The sequence below is a fragment of the Parus major genome, chromosome 11 (assembly GCF_001522545.3).
Source record: "Parus major isolate Abel chromosome 11, Parus_major1.1, whole genome shotgun sequence".
In the NCBI taxonomy this organism is placed as follows: Eukaryota; Metazoa; Chordata; class Aves; order Passeriformes; family Paridae; genus Parus; species Parus major.
This window is the reverse complement of record NC_031780.1, coordinates 9375434-9392926: the sequence shown is the minus strand read 5'-3', so window position 1 is coordinate 9392926 and position 17493 is coordinate 9375434. Positions and strand designations below refer to the sequence as shown.

General features: G+C 41.0%; 1 protein-coding gene across 6 annotated transcripts in view; it reads left to right on the top strand.

Annotated features, from left to right (window-relative positions):
• Positions 1–230: 230 nt before the first annotated feature.
• Positions 231–17493, top strand: part of LPCAT2 (lysophosphatidylcholine acyltransferase 2) — a 29996-nt gene continuing 12733 nt past the window's right edge. Inside the window, exons 1-9 of one of the 6 annotated variants that reach the window (XM_015639741.3) lie at positions 231–382; positions 3126–3269; positions 5839–5978; positions 7001–7218; positions 8453–8565; positions 11176–11236; positions 12272–12330; positions 13510–13544; positions 15530–15584. In XM_015639741.3, the coding sequence (XP_015495227.1) occupies positions 263–382; positions 3126–3269; positions 5839–5978; positions 7001–7218; positions 8453–8565; positions 11176–11236; positions 12272–12330; positions 13510–13544; positions 15530–15584 (945 nt within the window). In that variant the 5' untranslated portion in view covers positions 231–262. Of the gene's footprint in view, positions 383–3125; positions 3645–5838; positions 5979–7000; positions 7219–8452; positions 8566–11175; positions 11237–12271; positions 12331–13509; positions 13545–15529; positions 15585–17493 lie in introns of those variants that run through there. The other 5 variants (XM_033517190.1, XM_015639743.1, XM_033517191.1 and 2 more) reach the window with 5 other exon arrangements.

The following is a 17493-nucleotide window of genomic DNA, read 5'->3' as shown; positions in this document are numbered from 1 at the left end:
GGGGCTGAGGGGACGCGGATCCCAGCGGGGCAGGGCACGGCCGGGGCTGAGGGGACGCGGATCCCAGCGGGGCAGGGCACGGCCGGGGCTGAGGGGACGCGGATCCCAGCGGGGCAGGGCACGGCCGGCGCTGCGCGGACACGGATCCCAGCACTGCCACCGCCCGCCCTCACCTGCCCGAGGCGGAGCTCCCGCGGTGGGCAGGGCCGGCCGGAGCTGCTGGCCCCGGGCTCCGCCGCCGGCTTATGCGCAGCCGCCGGGGATGGCTGCGGCGATGGCGCCGCGGGTGCTGCCGCTGCCCAGGCAGCAATCCTTCAGCCCTCCCACCGTACTCAACCCCTTCGTACACCCGGGCCGCCTCAGCGCCGGCAACAAGCTGCGGGTAAGGCTGGGGGGCGGGCGGGAGAGGCCTCCGGGGCCGGGCCACACTGCCCCGGGCTGGGATGCGCGCGGGAGCGGGGCGGCGGGGCGGGCTCGGCTCAGCCCCGGCTCGGCTCAGCCCGGCGCGGCTGTGAACCAGCGCTCCGTGCCGCGCCCCGGGCCGCTGCGGGGCTGCCAGCCGTGCGGGCTGGGGGCGGCACTGGTCCCTTTCGAGCCCCCTTGCCAGGGCAGAGCGCCGTGTGAGCGAGCGAGGTTTGAAAGTGCCGCCGGCAGCCGGGGCTGCGGGGCCCGGCCTGCCAGTGCCGCCCGTGCCCCGCGCCGCGCCCGCAGGGGAGAGGAACAGCCCCGGCTCTGGTTCACATCTACAGCTCCTGGCTTTGCCGGGAACAGGCTGCTAGTGAGAACATTTCCTTCCCCTGTACGGCATAGTTTGCTTCCTGATGTAATCTAGGGAGCAGAAGCACGAGGAAGTTATGTAAATGGCGAAAGATGCAAGCATAAAAAAGTCACTGTTTTTGAAATTAAGCTCTTCAGCCTTTCAGAATCCACAAGCTGCATGCTTGCTCAGCGCATACAAAGAGGCTCACTGGCTTCAAACTTAAAACTTTTAACACAAGATTTAAAACAAGCTTTTGGAGATATCTGTGCAATCGTTGCTGATAACACATCACTCGTAGAGAAAACAGGAGTTTAATTCAAGAGTTAAATACTACCCATCGGTCAGTCATGTCAGATGCCTCAGCTCTAGAGTTAAGATGTCAACTTCTCTCTGATATGAAAAGCTAAAACAGATGATCACTTTTTCAGTCATGCTGTTTCAGATGCTTGACTGGCTTTAGGCTGACTTTAAGCCTGGGTTGGGAAGGGGGGAGTGAATCTCTAGGCTACATATTGCAGGATGTACAACAAAAAATGGTACCCCCACTGCATTACTGGCTGGTCTCACTGGGTAAATTCAATCACGCCTCTGAGCTGAGTGTTGTCCCAGTATCACTTGTGTACAAGCACATACAAGACTTACAGGACACAACTTAAAAATATTTGATTTTTAAAAACATTCTTTAAAAATTAGCTGATGAATCAAATATGAATATATCATTGAGGGCAATGAGGACATCAGTGTGTGGGTGAAGTTACAGTGTTTTCTGCTGATGGCTATAAAAACCTGAAGCTGACATACAACTAAATATTTTATGTTTAATATAGATCTTTCTGAAGTTATAAACAATGTTTGCCCTGAAGGTAGCTGGTTAGAGGAAACATGAGAAACCTAGAAAACAATTTCAAGTCATTTTATCCCATATGTTTTACTAGCAGCCTGGAACACATTTCAAGTGCATCTGAATCAGTAGCTTTAGGCACTAAGAACCCTGAGGAAACCAGTTACTTAATGAGGTTCCAGAAGTGGACAGCTTTCTGTGCTGGCTGTCCTTTCTGGAGGATACACAGACTACTTTCAAGAGCTTGTATTTTTAAGTTACTCCATAATGCACCTGGAAGGAAAAGCACCCATCTGAGTTAGGTCCTGGTGCTAGTGAGCTGAGGAGCAAAACAGTCACAGAATGGTAAAGCAGAAAAACACACTGGAGAGAACCCTTTTTGTGTTGCAGTTTGCTCCCTTCTGTTCTTTTTCCCCTGTGGTCTTAATGACTGGGATATTTCCTACTGATTGCTTTGTCCTGTAAACCTCTGCTCCTTTCTTGCTCAGCACTGCCAGTCAGACCTGCTGGGGATCAAGGCCTTACCAGACACTGTTACCATAAAGTTCAGAAAAGGGAAGTCTCCCTTATCTTTCCATTCATGTCAAGTGTAGTGTTTCTCCATTTTTTCATGTTACGGATAGTCAAGTTATGTCTCCCCATTCTGTGCTATTTCTTTAATGTACACCAGTACAAACATATAATTTCAAAACTCTCTTTCTTTGGGAGTCCACAGCAGAACTTCCATACATTGGTGACCTTGAATGTAAAGGCTACTGTGTGCCTGATGAATGGAGCTTGAAAGTGAGACAGGGGAGCTGTTTGCATTTCATTAAGTTTCAAATATAAAAGCAGCCAGACTGAAAAGTGGAGTGAGATGTTACAATTTCTTGCCATTCCTTGTTAATAGTTTACAAGCTACCCTTTATTTGTCATTTTTATTTGTCATTCTTTAGAATGTATGAAGCAAGGATCGGTTGGGCTGTGCTAAACATCTCCATGTGCTAAACAGTTTTAAAACTTCAAATACTTCTGTTTTCCATCCTCAGACTGATGTTGGCTGCAATTCATTGTTGGGATTTTCCCTAGGTTTTAGTTTTAGTCCTTTTGTTCCTGATTGCTCACTTGCTATCCTAACTTCTGAACTGCAAATGCAAAGCACAAATTCTAGTTAAGTCATTACTGGATTCTGATTTATTCAGAAGAGATGCTCAGTGCACTTCTGCGTTGGTGAGCTATGTAATACCACAACCAGCATGCTAAAAGCAGTATTTTTAGAAGCAAGCAGCTGGACTGCCTGGCAGAGCTGTGACATCCCCTGGATGCTCATGGAACACCATCTTGCCCTGTGTGTACTGCTGTGGGGGACTATCCATCTGATCACAGCTTCAGATGTCAAAAGTATTTCAGTGGGAGTTGGGCGTTATCCTGGTCCCCAGCCTGCTCTGCTGCTGCTTCCTAGATAACTTGACAGCAGCTAAAGTTGAACAGAATTTCATATGGAGTTCTGTGGCTTGCTGATAGACCTGCTTTTCTGCTTTCCAGGTTCCTACCATCAGTGGAGGTATAATCCCATGTATTGGTCAAGGATCAGTCAGCTATGGGAGTACCTGGACTGCCAGGACTGCTGCGGTGACAGGATATGCAGTTACTGCAGACACAGTGAACAGAAAGTACATGGGTGATTCAGTATGTGGGAAAAGGTTCTTTGGATGACTCAGAATAATTCTGTCTTGGTGATTACTGCACAAAAGCTGGAATGGCTCTGATGCTACTGAGTAGTAACTAAACTTTGTATTTTTCTCTGTAGGTTTTTATCCTATGCTTTCTCTTTTCTAGTCTACCTTGACCTTTTTCTTTTCTGTCCTTTTCTTGCCCTACTCTGCAGCTGATGGAGCAGAAACCAACTCTGCCTCATTACACAGTGACCTAGAAAGCCAATAGCTTGCATCAGCAAATCAGTACCGCCTGTGCATCTGCCTAAAATAGATTAATGAATTTATTAAAGTTTTGAAGAAGGGATTGTTTTGCTTTTGCTGTTGCATCCTTTATTTTTCATTTTAGGTCAGTACATATATATTCTTTATTGCATGAAGAAAAATATTATTTTAAGTTAAACCACATTGATTATGCTTACACTGCCCATTTTGAATAACTGAATGCAGCTGAAATGGACTATAGATCATAGTAAAAGAGGATGCATAGGGAGAAAAAAACAAAAAACAAAACAAATCTAATTTCGGGAGACAAGCCAGGAGTCTTTGTTGGTTTATTTTCCTATTTGACTTTTTCAGATTTGCCACAACTGGCACCAGAGTGAGTGGGAGCAATAGATCTCTAGGGTCAAACCTGTTATGCTCATTTCTGTGATCCGGAGCAGTTCTTCACCTGTTGTCCATAAAATTATGGTTAAAACTCCTTTGCTAGTTACACAGAAGTGTTAAGTAAAATAAATAAATTATCAGATCTAAGAATTCAGGTCTCTCCCGGACACACATTGTATGTGAGTGCTTGCAGAACATAAACATCAACACAGTGTCCCTGCTTATCATGTTTATCTTAATTTGCTCTGTGTATCCACTGTCATGTTTGGTCTGTTGTCACTGTGCCTGTGGTAACACAGAAGTAAGTTCTGAAGGCCCCACATTCATCTTAATCCTCATCAGTGTCAGAGGGTTTAGAGCCAGATGGCAGAGCCTCTCTTGAATATTGACAAGAGTTGAGTAAGAGGACATTACATGAACATGGAAGGGATTTGGTGGGAGGAAAAGGCATGTGTTGGTGAAAGGAAAATTAGGAGCAACTGACTGTGTCAAAAAAAATGGATAAAGGATACACTATTACATTATTTTCAAATAATATATGCTACTTTACTAATAATAAAATTATTATTTTATTTGCTTATATTCAAATATCTACTCTTGTTCCTTTTTAAAGAGAAGAGGTGAATTAAAATCCACTATGATATTAATAATCACAGCTCTAGGAGGTTGCAAACTATTTCGTAACACTGACTTACAAAAATCGTTGCTTTTTCTGTACAGTAAGAGGCCATTATTAAAGAGCTGATTAGAAAGGGTAGATTTTGAGAGAGGAACACTGCTGTTCAGTTGTAGATTTTCTTAAAAACCAGTGAAGCATAAAAGTAAGCTCACAAGAGTAAAACTCTTAGCTCTACTTCGGTAACTTCTCCCATGCACTTGAACTGGTGGAGCTTTCAGTCTAATCTGTGATACACTCTCAGGTAAGTTTTGAGGAACTTGAAGAAACAGCCCAAATTTAAAAAAAATCACTGTTACAGTTCTTTTGGGGTGTATTTTGTGCATAGGTTTGACACAAGCTGAACCTCATCAGTGAGTGGCACTGAGCTGTGTTAGTACCAAAGGGAGTTGAACCCTTTACTGGTTTCCCAGGAATGTTTGGCTCTGACCTGCTCACACAGCTCACCTGCCTGCCAGCCCCAGCCTTGCTCAATCTTGTTGCACAGTGCTTGTTGCACCATAAAGGCCAACCTTCAGGATACAGTTTCTAACCTAATGTGCTGGGGTGAAACAATTAAGAATTTCTTCCTGCCCTGCCCCTGTACCAGAGGTGCCTGTGGTAGGACATGGTGCCATATACCCATTTCCTGGAGCTATGCATGAAAATACACAAGCTAAAGCTTCCTTTGGGAGGGGTGGGGATGATGTTTTAGGATTATTTGCAATCCGGGCAACTAAAACCTTGGTTTTGCTTAAGTCCCAATGGGGGAAATGACACTGTGCTGTGTGTGCACAGCTCCCTGGAGCAGTAGTGAGGATCACTTGTGACTCAACACAAGATTTGTCATTTGAAAGGGCAAGAGTACAATTAATCATCTTAATGATCTCACTTGACTTCTAGATAGGCAGCTAGTGATAGAAAGCTCTGTAGTAGAGATATGTGTCAGCTGGGCAGGCTCCTCTGAGCTGATTGTGTGCTGCAGACCAGGACCAAATATAAACTGGAGCCGGCAAACTTAGTTAACCCTCTGTGTCTAGCTACATCCGAGCCAAAAATGTAAATTCTCGGGTATTCCAGTTCTTCCTGAAATGGGAACTCAAAAGTGAAAATTAAATACTATAAATTACTTCCCAGAAAAGCTGGAATCATTCAAGCTTTCCATATTCAATCACAAAGCAATCATGGTAGTACTTTAAAATGTTTGTAAAGAAACTACACAGATAGCAGAGCCATTTCTGTTGATGCCATTTCTTAAGATTTTTCACCTCTTTTCCAGACTGCTCTCCAGGGGATTATTTTGCTTCCCCTCCGTGTCATATGCATCACATTCCTTTTACTGCTAGCTTGGCTGTCTGCATCAATTGCAACTTTCTGTCAGCCTGGAAGAGGATTTCTGCCACTGAAAGGATGGAGAAGGTGAAAAAGTGACCAATATTTGTGAAAACTAAGGGTTTTTTTTCCTAGTAACACAAACCTGGGGTTTAAAGTTTTTTTTCTCCCTTTCACTACACCTTTTGAATAAAGAGGATTCCTCAGTTTTACCTATTTATATGACGCATGAGTGTAATGCGTGAATTTTACAACAGTGGACCTTTTTAAATAGGTAGATTTTCAGTTGTCTTGAGGCAAAAAAAAAAAATTATAAAAATATTTATAGACTATCTCTAAGCCAAGATTTACTTCAGTAATAATCCTAACATGAATATTTGAGAAAATAAATTCATTAAGTATTTTGTAACATGACATGGGCTGAGCTCCTGTGTAGCCTTTGTCATTTCTGTGATTCTATGACAAAATTAGCTTTGACAGCTCCTCTCAGCTGCATTGCCCTTGAAGTGGTATTTCACAGCTGCTTCTGTGGGTTCTGGGTTTCACTCACTCACTTCTGACCTCAAAGTACTGAAGTTCCCTTCTAGCCGCAATGCACTGCAGCTGCAGGAGGAGGAGGAGGAGACAGGAGAGGTGAATTCTAACAAGACTAAAAGGTTAGGGAGAGTCCCACGAAAGGAACGTGTCCCCTACTGTGGGAGCACGTCACAGTAAGTAAACGCTGCCATTAAATCTTTCTTGTTTAAAACTGATAGTAAAAAAACAGTATCAGTTACATAAATTCTTACAGAAAAGACAGTAAATCTGCTAATTACTCCCCTCACAATAGTGTTATGGTACAATGCCATAAAATATGCCACGAGAAATAGTGTACCTGGGAAGAGCTTTCACAGGGTGCTGTACATTGCATTATCTTCCATCAGGAAAAGGTGATGTCCCCTTCCCTACTTCCCCTTTAGCCCTACATTCTGCTGGTGAGTAGCATTGCTACCCTGTGTGGGGCCCCATTGCTGGTTAGAACTGGGAAATCTGTTAGGGGCTTTTGTTTTGAAATACAAAATAAGTACTGACTGTAAGCTGGACGATGTTTTTGTGTTTCTGTTAACAAGGAGGATGATCCAGACAGCCCTCTCCGGCCTGACTCGTACTGCGTACTTGGTGATGGGATTCCAAGTTAAAGTGAAAGGGAAGGTAGCGAGTCTACCAGAAGCCCCAATCTTTGTTGCAGCCCCTCATTCAAGCTTTTTTGATGCCATTATTTGTGCCCTGACTGGAATGCCATCAATAGTGACTAGAGCAGAGAATTTGTCAACTCCAGTTTTTGGCAGTAAGTATTTATGAAAAAAAGTTGAAAGTTACAAGTCAACAACTCAACATTGGGCCAAAAATTTTATCTCCTAAAGTGATTTAAGGGGAGACTTTTAATTTTTTAGCTTCCAAAGATACTGACAGATTATTTCCAATGAAATCACTATGACACGTTATCTTTCTGAATTGGTAAAAATGCCTAGAAATTATGCTGTTTTTTTCCAGGTATGAAATAGAATATCATTTTGAACTTGTTTTTTAATGAAAACATGTTTTGCAGTTGCTCAGGTTGGAAGCTTTCTCTTTAATTCTCCCAGTAAGAGCTCAAAAAATCTGTTCCACTGCTGTCTTTTAACGGTGTGGCCCACAAATGTGAGTGAAGGTTATTTCAAAACAGACCCAAACTACAGTAGTCTGGAAAATACCACATTTATAAGATTAAACTTGCAGGCACTGTTATGGATTTTTTTAATGGGAGGAAGACCAGGAAGGAATAAAAGAGTTACTCAAAAAGGAAATGCAGGGAATGGAGAAGATCAGATGAGTCATGCTTCTATTATTTTCTCCTCCTTCTGGCACAAAAAGAATCCCCATTTGCATTATTGCTAGAATCAGCTGTAGACATTCTGCTGGCTATACAGTAACCCAGAACTAAACACAGTAGGCAACATAGCAAAGTGGTTTTGTAGAAAAGAAATGAACAGAGAATATATTGATTTTAGCTTAAAAGCACAGGATTGGGACAGAGAAGATAATTCTTTGCCAGGTTTCTCATCACAAAGGTCCATGCATTCTAATGTAGACTTCTGATTAAATGAGGGTTTTTTTCCTGTAATTTACATTGAAGCCATGCATGCTTTGTAATGGAAAAGCACAAATGTAAAACTACATTTTGGATGCAGTCTGCACAAGTTAGGCCTGAGCGTGGCCCATGAACAGACCCAGTCAGGTCTCTCTCTTAGAATTGTGTGGAAATGCTTAGTGAAAAGTAACAGAATGTATTTGAGTGAATTTCGCATGTTTATATCTACTGTAAAGCTCCTCAGCTGGCAGACTGGGTATGTCTTCTGTGTCTTACTTCCCATTTTGCAGAAAGACATAAGTAGCACTCTTACCAATTTAGTCTGAAAGTTGTTTGTGTGGAGTCTGTCTCCTAGTGTACGAATAAGAAGTTTTTGCTATTAGGAAGCCTTGAACCCCATGTGTTTTCTAAGCACTAGTATAAGGCAAATTTTTTTTTATCTGTTTCACAGCAATTTTAAGTTCCCTGCAGCCTGTAGCAGTTTCTCGTCAAGACCCTGATTCACGGAAGAACACAGTTGCTGAGATAACTAGGCGGGCATTATCAAGAGGCCAGTGGCCACAGGTAATAAATACACTACTAACATCTCTTCTGTGGTGTATTCCTATTCCCTGTTCATTGTGCATCAGTGTCACAAGTGACCAGCTGGATAGATTTCTTAAAGTGTACAGATATGAAGTCACCTCTCAGGTATATGACTGGGTTAAGGAGGGAAAAATCTGGTGTCCAGAAGGAGTTCTTTTGTGACAGATGGATCAGTTAAGTCCAGCCAGTACCAATTGTTATTGCAAATGCAGATGTCTCTTTTCCCTTTTCAAGTCTTAACATGCTGACTTCAGTGTAGCAGAGGAATTGCATTGGTATGTGTGGATCAGTATTCTGAAGCTAGACTGTACAGCTGTGCTCACACCAGGTAGAGGATGAGCAGTTGATGAGATGGCTAAACCAGAATGTCCAAGATCAGTACAAACAGCACTTTAGCTCAAAACCTCAGTTTCTCACGTAGGGTATAGACAAGGTGGAGCTCAGTTCACTCTTCAGGTTAATAATGCACTAAACCAAATATTTTTAGATTGATCTGAACTGTGGAAGGATTTTGACATGGAAGCAACACTGCTTCTACAGTGTTTCCTGTGGTCATTGCTCAGCAGCAAGCTGCTGTTCTGCATCCATTTCGATGAGCTAATGGGCCAGGGGCTGATCAGGAGGGAGGAGAGTGTTAAGGCAACAGCTCTGCTGCTTATATGAAAAGCAGAGGCCTGGGATGGAAATCCACATCCTGTGGAAGAAGAAAGACTGGGAGTAGTTGTGCATCTACTGACATCTCATTTGGGAGTGACTTTCTGCTTTCTTCTTGTTGCACTGACTCTGGTCTCACATTGCCTTCAGATACTATGAGTACAATGTCATATCATGAGTACAATTGCCATGCTGCTGGACAAATCCAGTCAGTGATAATATAAGACCTTTCTCCAAACATCTCCTGTGCAGATTTGAGTATAAACTCTTGCTTTGTGTTTTGAATTCCCTCTTGACTTGTTTACTTGGGGGTTAATTTACTTAAAATAGTTCAGTAGCTGAAATCATGATGTCTCTTGAGTCATAGTTGGATACCCCCTAAGTGACTAAGAAAAATTAACTTTCCCTTCACTTTTGTTCCACTGAGGAACAGATTTATTTTTTGAAGAAAATTAAGAGGTGAGGATTATAGACTTCAGTAGGAGGTTTCTGTGACAGCTAGACCTGCTGTTTACTGCTCTACTTTTTGAACAGTCTATGGAAACAGAGACCATTCAAGTAGGGAAGACCAACACTTGCCATTTTTTTTGTAATGACATTATTTCATACATTTTTACTTCATAAGTACCTTTCTTAAAGCTTTTTTAACATTTAGGGTACTTTGACTCATTAAGGTATTTTTCTAAGCTATGCTAAATAATTTCAGAGCCTCCATTATTTTTTAAAATTTGTCAGTTAAATGTACACATGCCAATTTTTTTTTAATACTGGGCTTACATACTACACTGGTAGTTATGATTTGCTAAACTGTTATGGATGAATGTCCTGGTAGACCTGATCTCTGCTGAAAGCAGCATGAGGAGGAAAGGGAAATGGGCTCCTGCACTAGTGCTTCACTTGGGCTGAAACCTAGTTATGTACTGTGGCATAAATAGATTATGAGTCAAGTAATCTGGGAATCTCCAAGACTGAGTCAGCTGTACAACTGGGGGTATCACTGGGTGATTCCTAGTCCTGTGCCCTAGCCACAGTTTCTGATTACCGGATGTGTTGTGGAGGACTGGCTGTAACTTGCTGTGTGCAGTTGCCTCTGTCATACCCTTGAACAGTGTGTGTCCCTTGGGTGTGACCTACTGAGGCCTCTAACAGCTAGCCTTGAGCTGTTCATTCAGACTCAAGTGGGAGCACACCTTGAACACTTGATCCAGACCATTTTGTGCCGGGGTGTTTTTGGAATGCTGCTTGTGATCTGTGGTGTTAGGAGAAGCACAAAGCTTGTGTTCCATAGGGCGCTGGATTCGGTATCACACTGCAGTTCACAGTGCACTTCATGTACTCTCTCAGACACTAATTCAGAAACCTTTTGGCTGTTGACGTGTCTGAGTCACTGGGGTTCAGAGGCTGCTGTGGTGTGTAATGCCTTCAGAGCTCTGCTCACAGCACGTGCCTTCTCTGCCTTTTGCTGTGCTGCTCAAGCTGTGATCTCATCACAGCTGGCATCTCACTGATAATATCTCTGCCTGTAAATGTCCAAGTACCTCATTCACTTCCTTTCTGCCCAGACTCCTATATTTATACACCCAGCAGCTCAATAAGGAACTGTCAGAGGAACAATTCTATTATTACCAACACTAAAATTACAAGTGAAACACTTAAAGCCTTTTGTACCATATTTCTGAACTGATAGGAGCTCTTTCCCCAGAGCTCCTTTCTTAGAAAGCATTGGTTTACAAATCGGGATGAACCAGATTAATAATATTGTGAGCATCTTTCATGAATAAGTTTGTTTCCTTTGGAAATAGTAATGACATAAAATACAGTACAACAGGTCACAGAGCTTGTATAATGTCAGCTTGTGCATAACAGATACTGAACTATAATCCTTTTAGGAAATATATGTGTGCATATATATTTTTCTCTCTCTTTAAATCCAAGATACTGATTTTCCCAGAAGGCACCTGCACAAACCGGTCCTGCCTGATAACATTTAAACAAGGTGAGAGATTTTATCCCATTGTTGTTGGAAAAAAATATGTGATATTAATTTGATAGTTGTAGTAAGGACTGAACTTGTGAAGGTACATCATCCACAACAGCACTGTAGGAATCCCTTACATTATTAAGGTTTCAGTGGCACTAAACCCACTCTTTTATACTAGTCAGCTTACTTTTCTGGTTTGTGCTATTGTGTGGAATGCAAAATATCTGTGATGTATTTTGTTAGTTAGTTGGGGGATTTTCTGGGTACAATTTTCATCTAATTTATTTACTCAGAAACTCAACTGTAATTGTTATGAGATGAATGTTTGAACTTACTCGAATTATGTTCTTTTATCTCAGCTAACAGTTGGACTGTCTTAGATTCCTGTAAATTTTGCCATACAAGATTTAGTAACCAAGTTACAAAATGTGTTTGTGAAATGCTTAGCAAGCCAGGAAAACAAATAATTTTTAAGACAGAAACATACTTCACTGCATTACTGATCATTAGATTGTTGTCCTGCCCTTAAGTTAAGAAAGCAGAGCAACCTGATACTTTTTTACAGTGTTTTTAAAACCTAAGTGTCTTGGGTAGAAGTGTTACAAAACCATTACTACATGCCCAGATCCATATCACGTGTGATGATGGATTACAGAGTGATTCAGTACATGCTCAAAAGTCTTGTGAGCATCTCATCCTTTGAAATTAATGCCCATTAGTGGGGAGATAATGCACAGAAAATGAGCTTGAACAGTCCAGGGATCTTAGACAGCTTTCTCATTGAGATGGAGCCAAACCCTTTTATGTCCTGACATATTGCTGGTTGTGATGATGATTTAAAAACAAATAAAAAAACAAAACCCAACCTACAATATATATAAAACCCAAATCAAACAACAAACAAAAAACTGAAGTAGAACACTTCTCCTTCTCCTTGTGTTTTTAAAAATGTCTCCTTCCAGGTACTGTTGTCTGAAATGAATCACTTTAAAGCTCCCAATTGCTATATTAAGCTTAGTTGTAACAATTAGTTCTAATTTGTGGCTGCAGGTGCCTTTGTTCCACGAGTCCCTGTCCAACCCGTGTTACTCCGATACCCCAACAAGCTGGTGAGCAGAACATGCTTCTGTTACTAACTAATAATTCAGAAGGCAAAACCTGACCTAAGTGCTACCTACAATAATACTTTGCATAGTCACTGAAGAATATGTTGTTCCAAGCTTTAGCACTGAAGAGCTCCTGGAAGCAGCCAGGCTTGCCAAGTGTCACCATGGTGTAATTGCTATTCTGACCGTGAAAAGTTTCTGCTGGGTTTCTTAGCTAAAGAGGGGAGACAGGAAATTATTGTGGCGGAAGTTGGAAACTTCCTGCAGTGCCACAGAGCCTGTACTTTGAAGTCTAAAATGGTCACAACTTCCCTATTAGTCATCACTTTTTGGTTAACCTCAATATAGCCTTTCTGCAAAGGAACTTGCAAAGTTTCTGAGCAGAAGCAAAGCTGAGCCATGTAGTACATCCAGCACCCCTCCTCAGGAGAGCAGCTTTGCAGATGTTCTTTCCATGCAGCATTCCTTGTGCAGCTCCACTTTACTCCAGCTGTAAGGCTGGGACAATTTCAACTATTTTAAAATTTCCTGGTCATCCAACAAATCCAGAAAAGACCAAACTTTCACTTCCTAATGTTTTGTTAAGATTAAAAATGTGGTTGTTACTGTTGTTATTTGCAAAGACTCCTTTGTGTATCCTTTTACAAATGAACGTCAATAGTAACATTCAAGGGGATTGATATTGCTATATTGGTATTTCACTGATAAGATTTAAGGATCTGCCAGTACACACTGTAAAAGAAGTAATAAACATAGAGTAAAAAAAAGAAAAACAAAATATCAAAGAAAAAAGCATGATGAATTATGCAGAAATGTCCTTAAAAGCTAAATGAGACGTATTTATGAGAATGCCTCTCTAAAGAGACCAGTAAGGCCCACTGACAAAATCTTAATAATTTTTCTTTTCCCTACTTCTGTTGTATAGATCAGAGTGAATGATTTACTATATATAACTGACTGTAAATGTTATTCCCATTTGTTTATAAATGTCTGCCATGCTTATTTCCAAGTTTTTAAGGCAGGGAATCCTATTTGCCTTAGCACCTTTATTTATTTTCACTACAGGCCTTTAAAAACATCATCCACTTTTACTAAACTTGTGCCTGTTTTAAATTGTAATTTATATGCTCACTAACTTTCATCTGGTTTTGTCATACATTTGTGTTTTATTTTTTTCCTTAGGATACTGTGACCTGGACATGGCAGGGCTATTCATTGTAAGTTTCTTAGTCATACTGAAAATTACATACAGAAGTTTTTCTCCTGTTGCTAAACATTCTGCCAAGGAGATTCCATTAAGCCAAGACACATGTTCTTCTAGATCTGTTTTTATGAGGGGGAAATACCTGAATAGAATGCTGTCATGCAGTAGATTTCATGTCAGAATGGCTAGAGAAAGGGGATTAGCAAAGGAAAATAATATTTCCAGTTCTGCCACTCTTTTTTTTTCCATTTTCTCCTGTTTCACACATTACACTAGAACAAAGGAAAGTATTCAAGAACCTTCACAACTCCACTGAAAATATGTCTGGAAAATACTTTTCACTTTACAGACATTCATTAAAATGTGCATTTTCAGCATCCATCTATCCACATTTTCATGTGGAATATGTAGTGTATCTAGGTACAGTAGTCCTGATTTACTATCTAACATTTGTAAGGCAGCTAATTTTGAAACAGACTTGGACTAGTGGAGCAGATCATAAGGACCTTTTAAGCTATCTTTATAAATACATATATTTATATATAAATATATATATTCTTTTAATATATATAATCCTAACATCTGCACACTTAGACAGTCAACATGATGAAAACATCCATTTCGATTTCCCAAGATTTTTTTCTGTTACTACTATTGCTGATACATTTATCAGCATACTGAGACTAATTAACATTGCAAATTCAATACATACTACAGATGTCCTCTATGGAGGGTTTACACTGAAAGATTGAAATAGAGCTGTATCTTCAGTTATGATAGATGCAGTAGGAATAAGCAAAGAAAGAAATTAAATTAGAGGTATTCCCATGGGAGGTAGGAGGCTGCCCATTCACTCAGAATGGAGAAATGCTCTAAGCCTGGTGGCTGGGTATGGTGAAGGCTCAAATCAAAACCTGTGAGCAGGTGAAAGGAGCTGCTTAGAAAAATCATGAGGAGAGAAGGATGGATAGAGAAGAATCCATAAATGCTTAATAAAACTAACTGGAACCAGAAGAATATTCCCTGCACAGACGTGCAGATCACAAAATGCAGAACTGTCTCACTTTGTGAAACTTCCTGGATATTGCAGCCAGGACGGGACAGTACCAGTCTCCTGCTCAGAAACCTCCTGACACAGTTCCTGCTTTCGCTTACTACTTCCCTCTTACTTTTGTGCCTTGCTGGGAGGTATACCTGCTGTGTTAGAAAATGGAGCATTAAGAGTGGACTTGTGCAGAAGATAGACAGGATCCCATAGGTTCTCTTGCCTTTTCCCTTTTTTATTTTGTGCAAAACAAGAACAGAGAAAGACTTCTTGAAAATTTTCTATTATAATGCATCTGCTTTAAGGATCAAATGTGCATTTCTGCTTCAAAATCACAGTGCAAAGAGCAAGTCAGAGGTAGAAATGACTGTGCTTATCTTCTTCAGCAGTTTCCTCCTCCCCCTAGCTTATCTGTTGATCCTAAAATTGTGACTTTTTAAAGAAGCACTGATGGTCCTTACCCTACTGGCGCTTCATTAACACATCTCTGTAAATGTTACTATAATTTGCAAAATGACTAGAAAATACTAACAAATCCAGTTCTGCATAAGGAAGTTTCTGGTCCTATATTGCAGCTGAGAGAATAAAAGATAGAGAGAACTACTCTACTTCTGCTTCTCAGAATCAAAGCTCTTAAAGCTTAAAATCCAGTATCCATGGACCTCTTTAAAGAGAAGGAGGCATTTTAGTGGCAAAAGAGCTGTGCAGAATTGTTACTGTGCATGAGAGCAGACAAGTTGCTTGCCCTGTGAGCAAGCAGCAGCTATATGCTGAAGCCCTGTTAGAAAAAATGTGAAAAGTAATATTTTAGGAAACTTCACTGCAAGGTACATAAAAACCTTGCCTAATACTGCCTTTTGGTTTTTGTGCTTTTAAAAAGTTTGATCTGCTGACATGCAAATACTTTTGTTTTAAATAAGTAAAATTTATTTTTTCTTCCTCTTCGCTTGCAGTAAAGAGCTGTGCATAATGACACTGTGTCAGATCTTCACAAGATTAGAAGTTGAGGTAAGAATTGGAAATATTTTTGTACTAAGATTTAGCAACCAGGGAATTTCTGTTGTAATATAAATGCATTATTCACATTATTAGTTATTTCTAGGGAAGAATAATCAAATGTCTCGGAACCAAGAACAAGCATCACAGTAAATAATAGATTTAATTTGTTGTCCATATGTTTGTATCATTCTGATGAGTTTCTAAGACAGCTGCCAGAAATGTCTTTATTTTTAGAGCATTATAAAATCACTGTTATCGCCACATGAATTCTACAGATGTTAAAACTAAGAATTAGCATGCATTCTTTCAAAGGTAACAGCATCTTTTTCCTACCTCCCCATTTCTCTGATCCCTTCACAGCAACCTCCTGTGCCTCACCATCTCCCCAGACTGGACTCTCACAGATTTCTACAACTAAGAGCTCATTCAAGTACTTGTGCTGAGCTCATATAAGGAACCAGTTCCCTTGATCATTAAAATCCACTGCACAGCACAGAGACAGATGAACAACATCTGAAACAACATCCACACTTCTTAATGTGAAAAGAATTCATGTGTGCACCCACACTAACTGCTTCCTGTCAAAGAGACAACTTTGAAAATACATTCCCTACCAGACCACAAAGGATTGTCAGTGTGGACTAAGTTGGTTTAGGAACCTGAGGAAGGGGAGAAAATGACATCTTTTGCTCTATTGGCAAAACACAGAACTTAGCAGAGTCCAAAGCTTTGTGAATACAGGCACTGTTGTTACTGCTAACAATTGGCAGTGTAGTCTGTGTTGTGGAACAATGAAATTCATTTTAAGGGAGCATCTTGCGACTGTATAGTGCATGCATTAGACACATATTTGTAGGTGTAATCCAGAGAAAATTATCCTAATAATTTTTTTCAGTAGGGCATTGCTATGTGATTTATATACAAGGGAGCAAGAAACAGTTAATGTAGCCCTTCCAGTTGAAGGAAAACTTCATTTTCCCCTGCTTCAGAACAGAAGTCAGACTTGTTTGTTAGAAAATAAATTTCATATTCCAAGAGATGAAACTGAAACATGAAAAAATTTTCAGCTTTCACAGCAGCATGTGTGTCCCCAAAATGAAACTAATTTCTTAGCATCAGTGCAAAAGCCTTTCAGTTTCTGAAAAGAGAAACTTTTAGAAGGAGGAAATCCAACTACTCCTTTTTGGAGTGGACATTTCTGTTGGCTGTCCCATCCTGTGAGCAAGTAGCCTTTCCACCCCCACCAGTCTTGCACTGCCTCTACCTGCTGTTTTGGAGCAGTGATGGGCTCCAGGGCTGTGTGTCCATGTCCAGTCCAGCTCTAACACTGGGATGTTGAACATGAGGCTGAGCCTGGCAGTGAGTTTTAGGGCTGCAAAAAATACATCATTTGACAGATTCTGTTAGAAGAGAGACTAGGTCACAGGATCAGAGAAACAGATCAGAGAAATATTTTTGCTGCTGAAAGATGTGTGAAGGATTTTTCACACAGGACTGAGTTTGACTGGGAAGATGCACTTGCCACTCTCTAGCAGATAAGCAGTTGAGGGTGTGAGATCGTGCAGCCACTGCAGGAGGTCAGGAAACCAAATTCTTGCTCCTCAACTGTTGTTTCTGGCAAACAGGTTTTATGAATAATTGTAGGGGTTTTTTTTGAAGGGGATGAAGGTAGTGTTTAAGCTGCCAGGAATTTACATTGCTCTGTGAGCAAGACCTCAGCCTCAAGTGACGTAAATGACCACTTTGAAAACCATGACCATGTTTGCATAGATAAACCTGGAGTTATGATTTCATCTCAGCCAGTGATGACAGAGTTTTCTGTGTACTGTGTGCCTGGGCTTTCTCGGTTCAAGAGTTATGTGACTTCTGAAGGGGAGTTGTAATAACCAGGGACCTATTTCAGACCTTGAACAAAGCT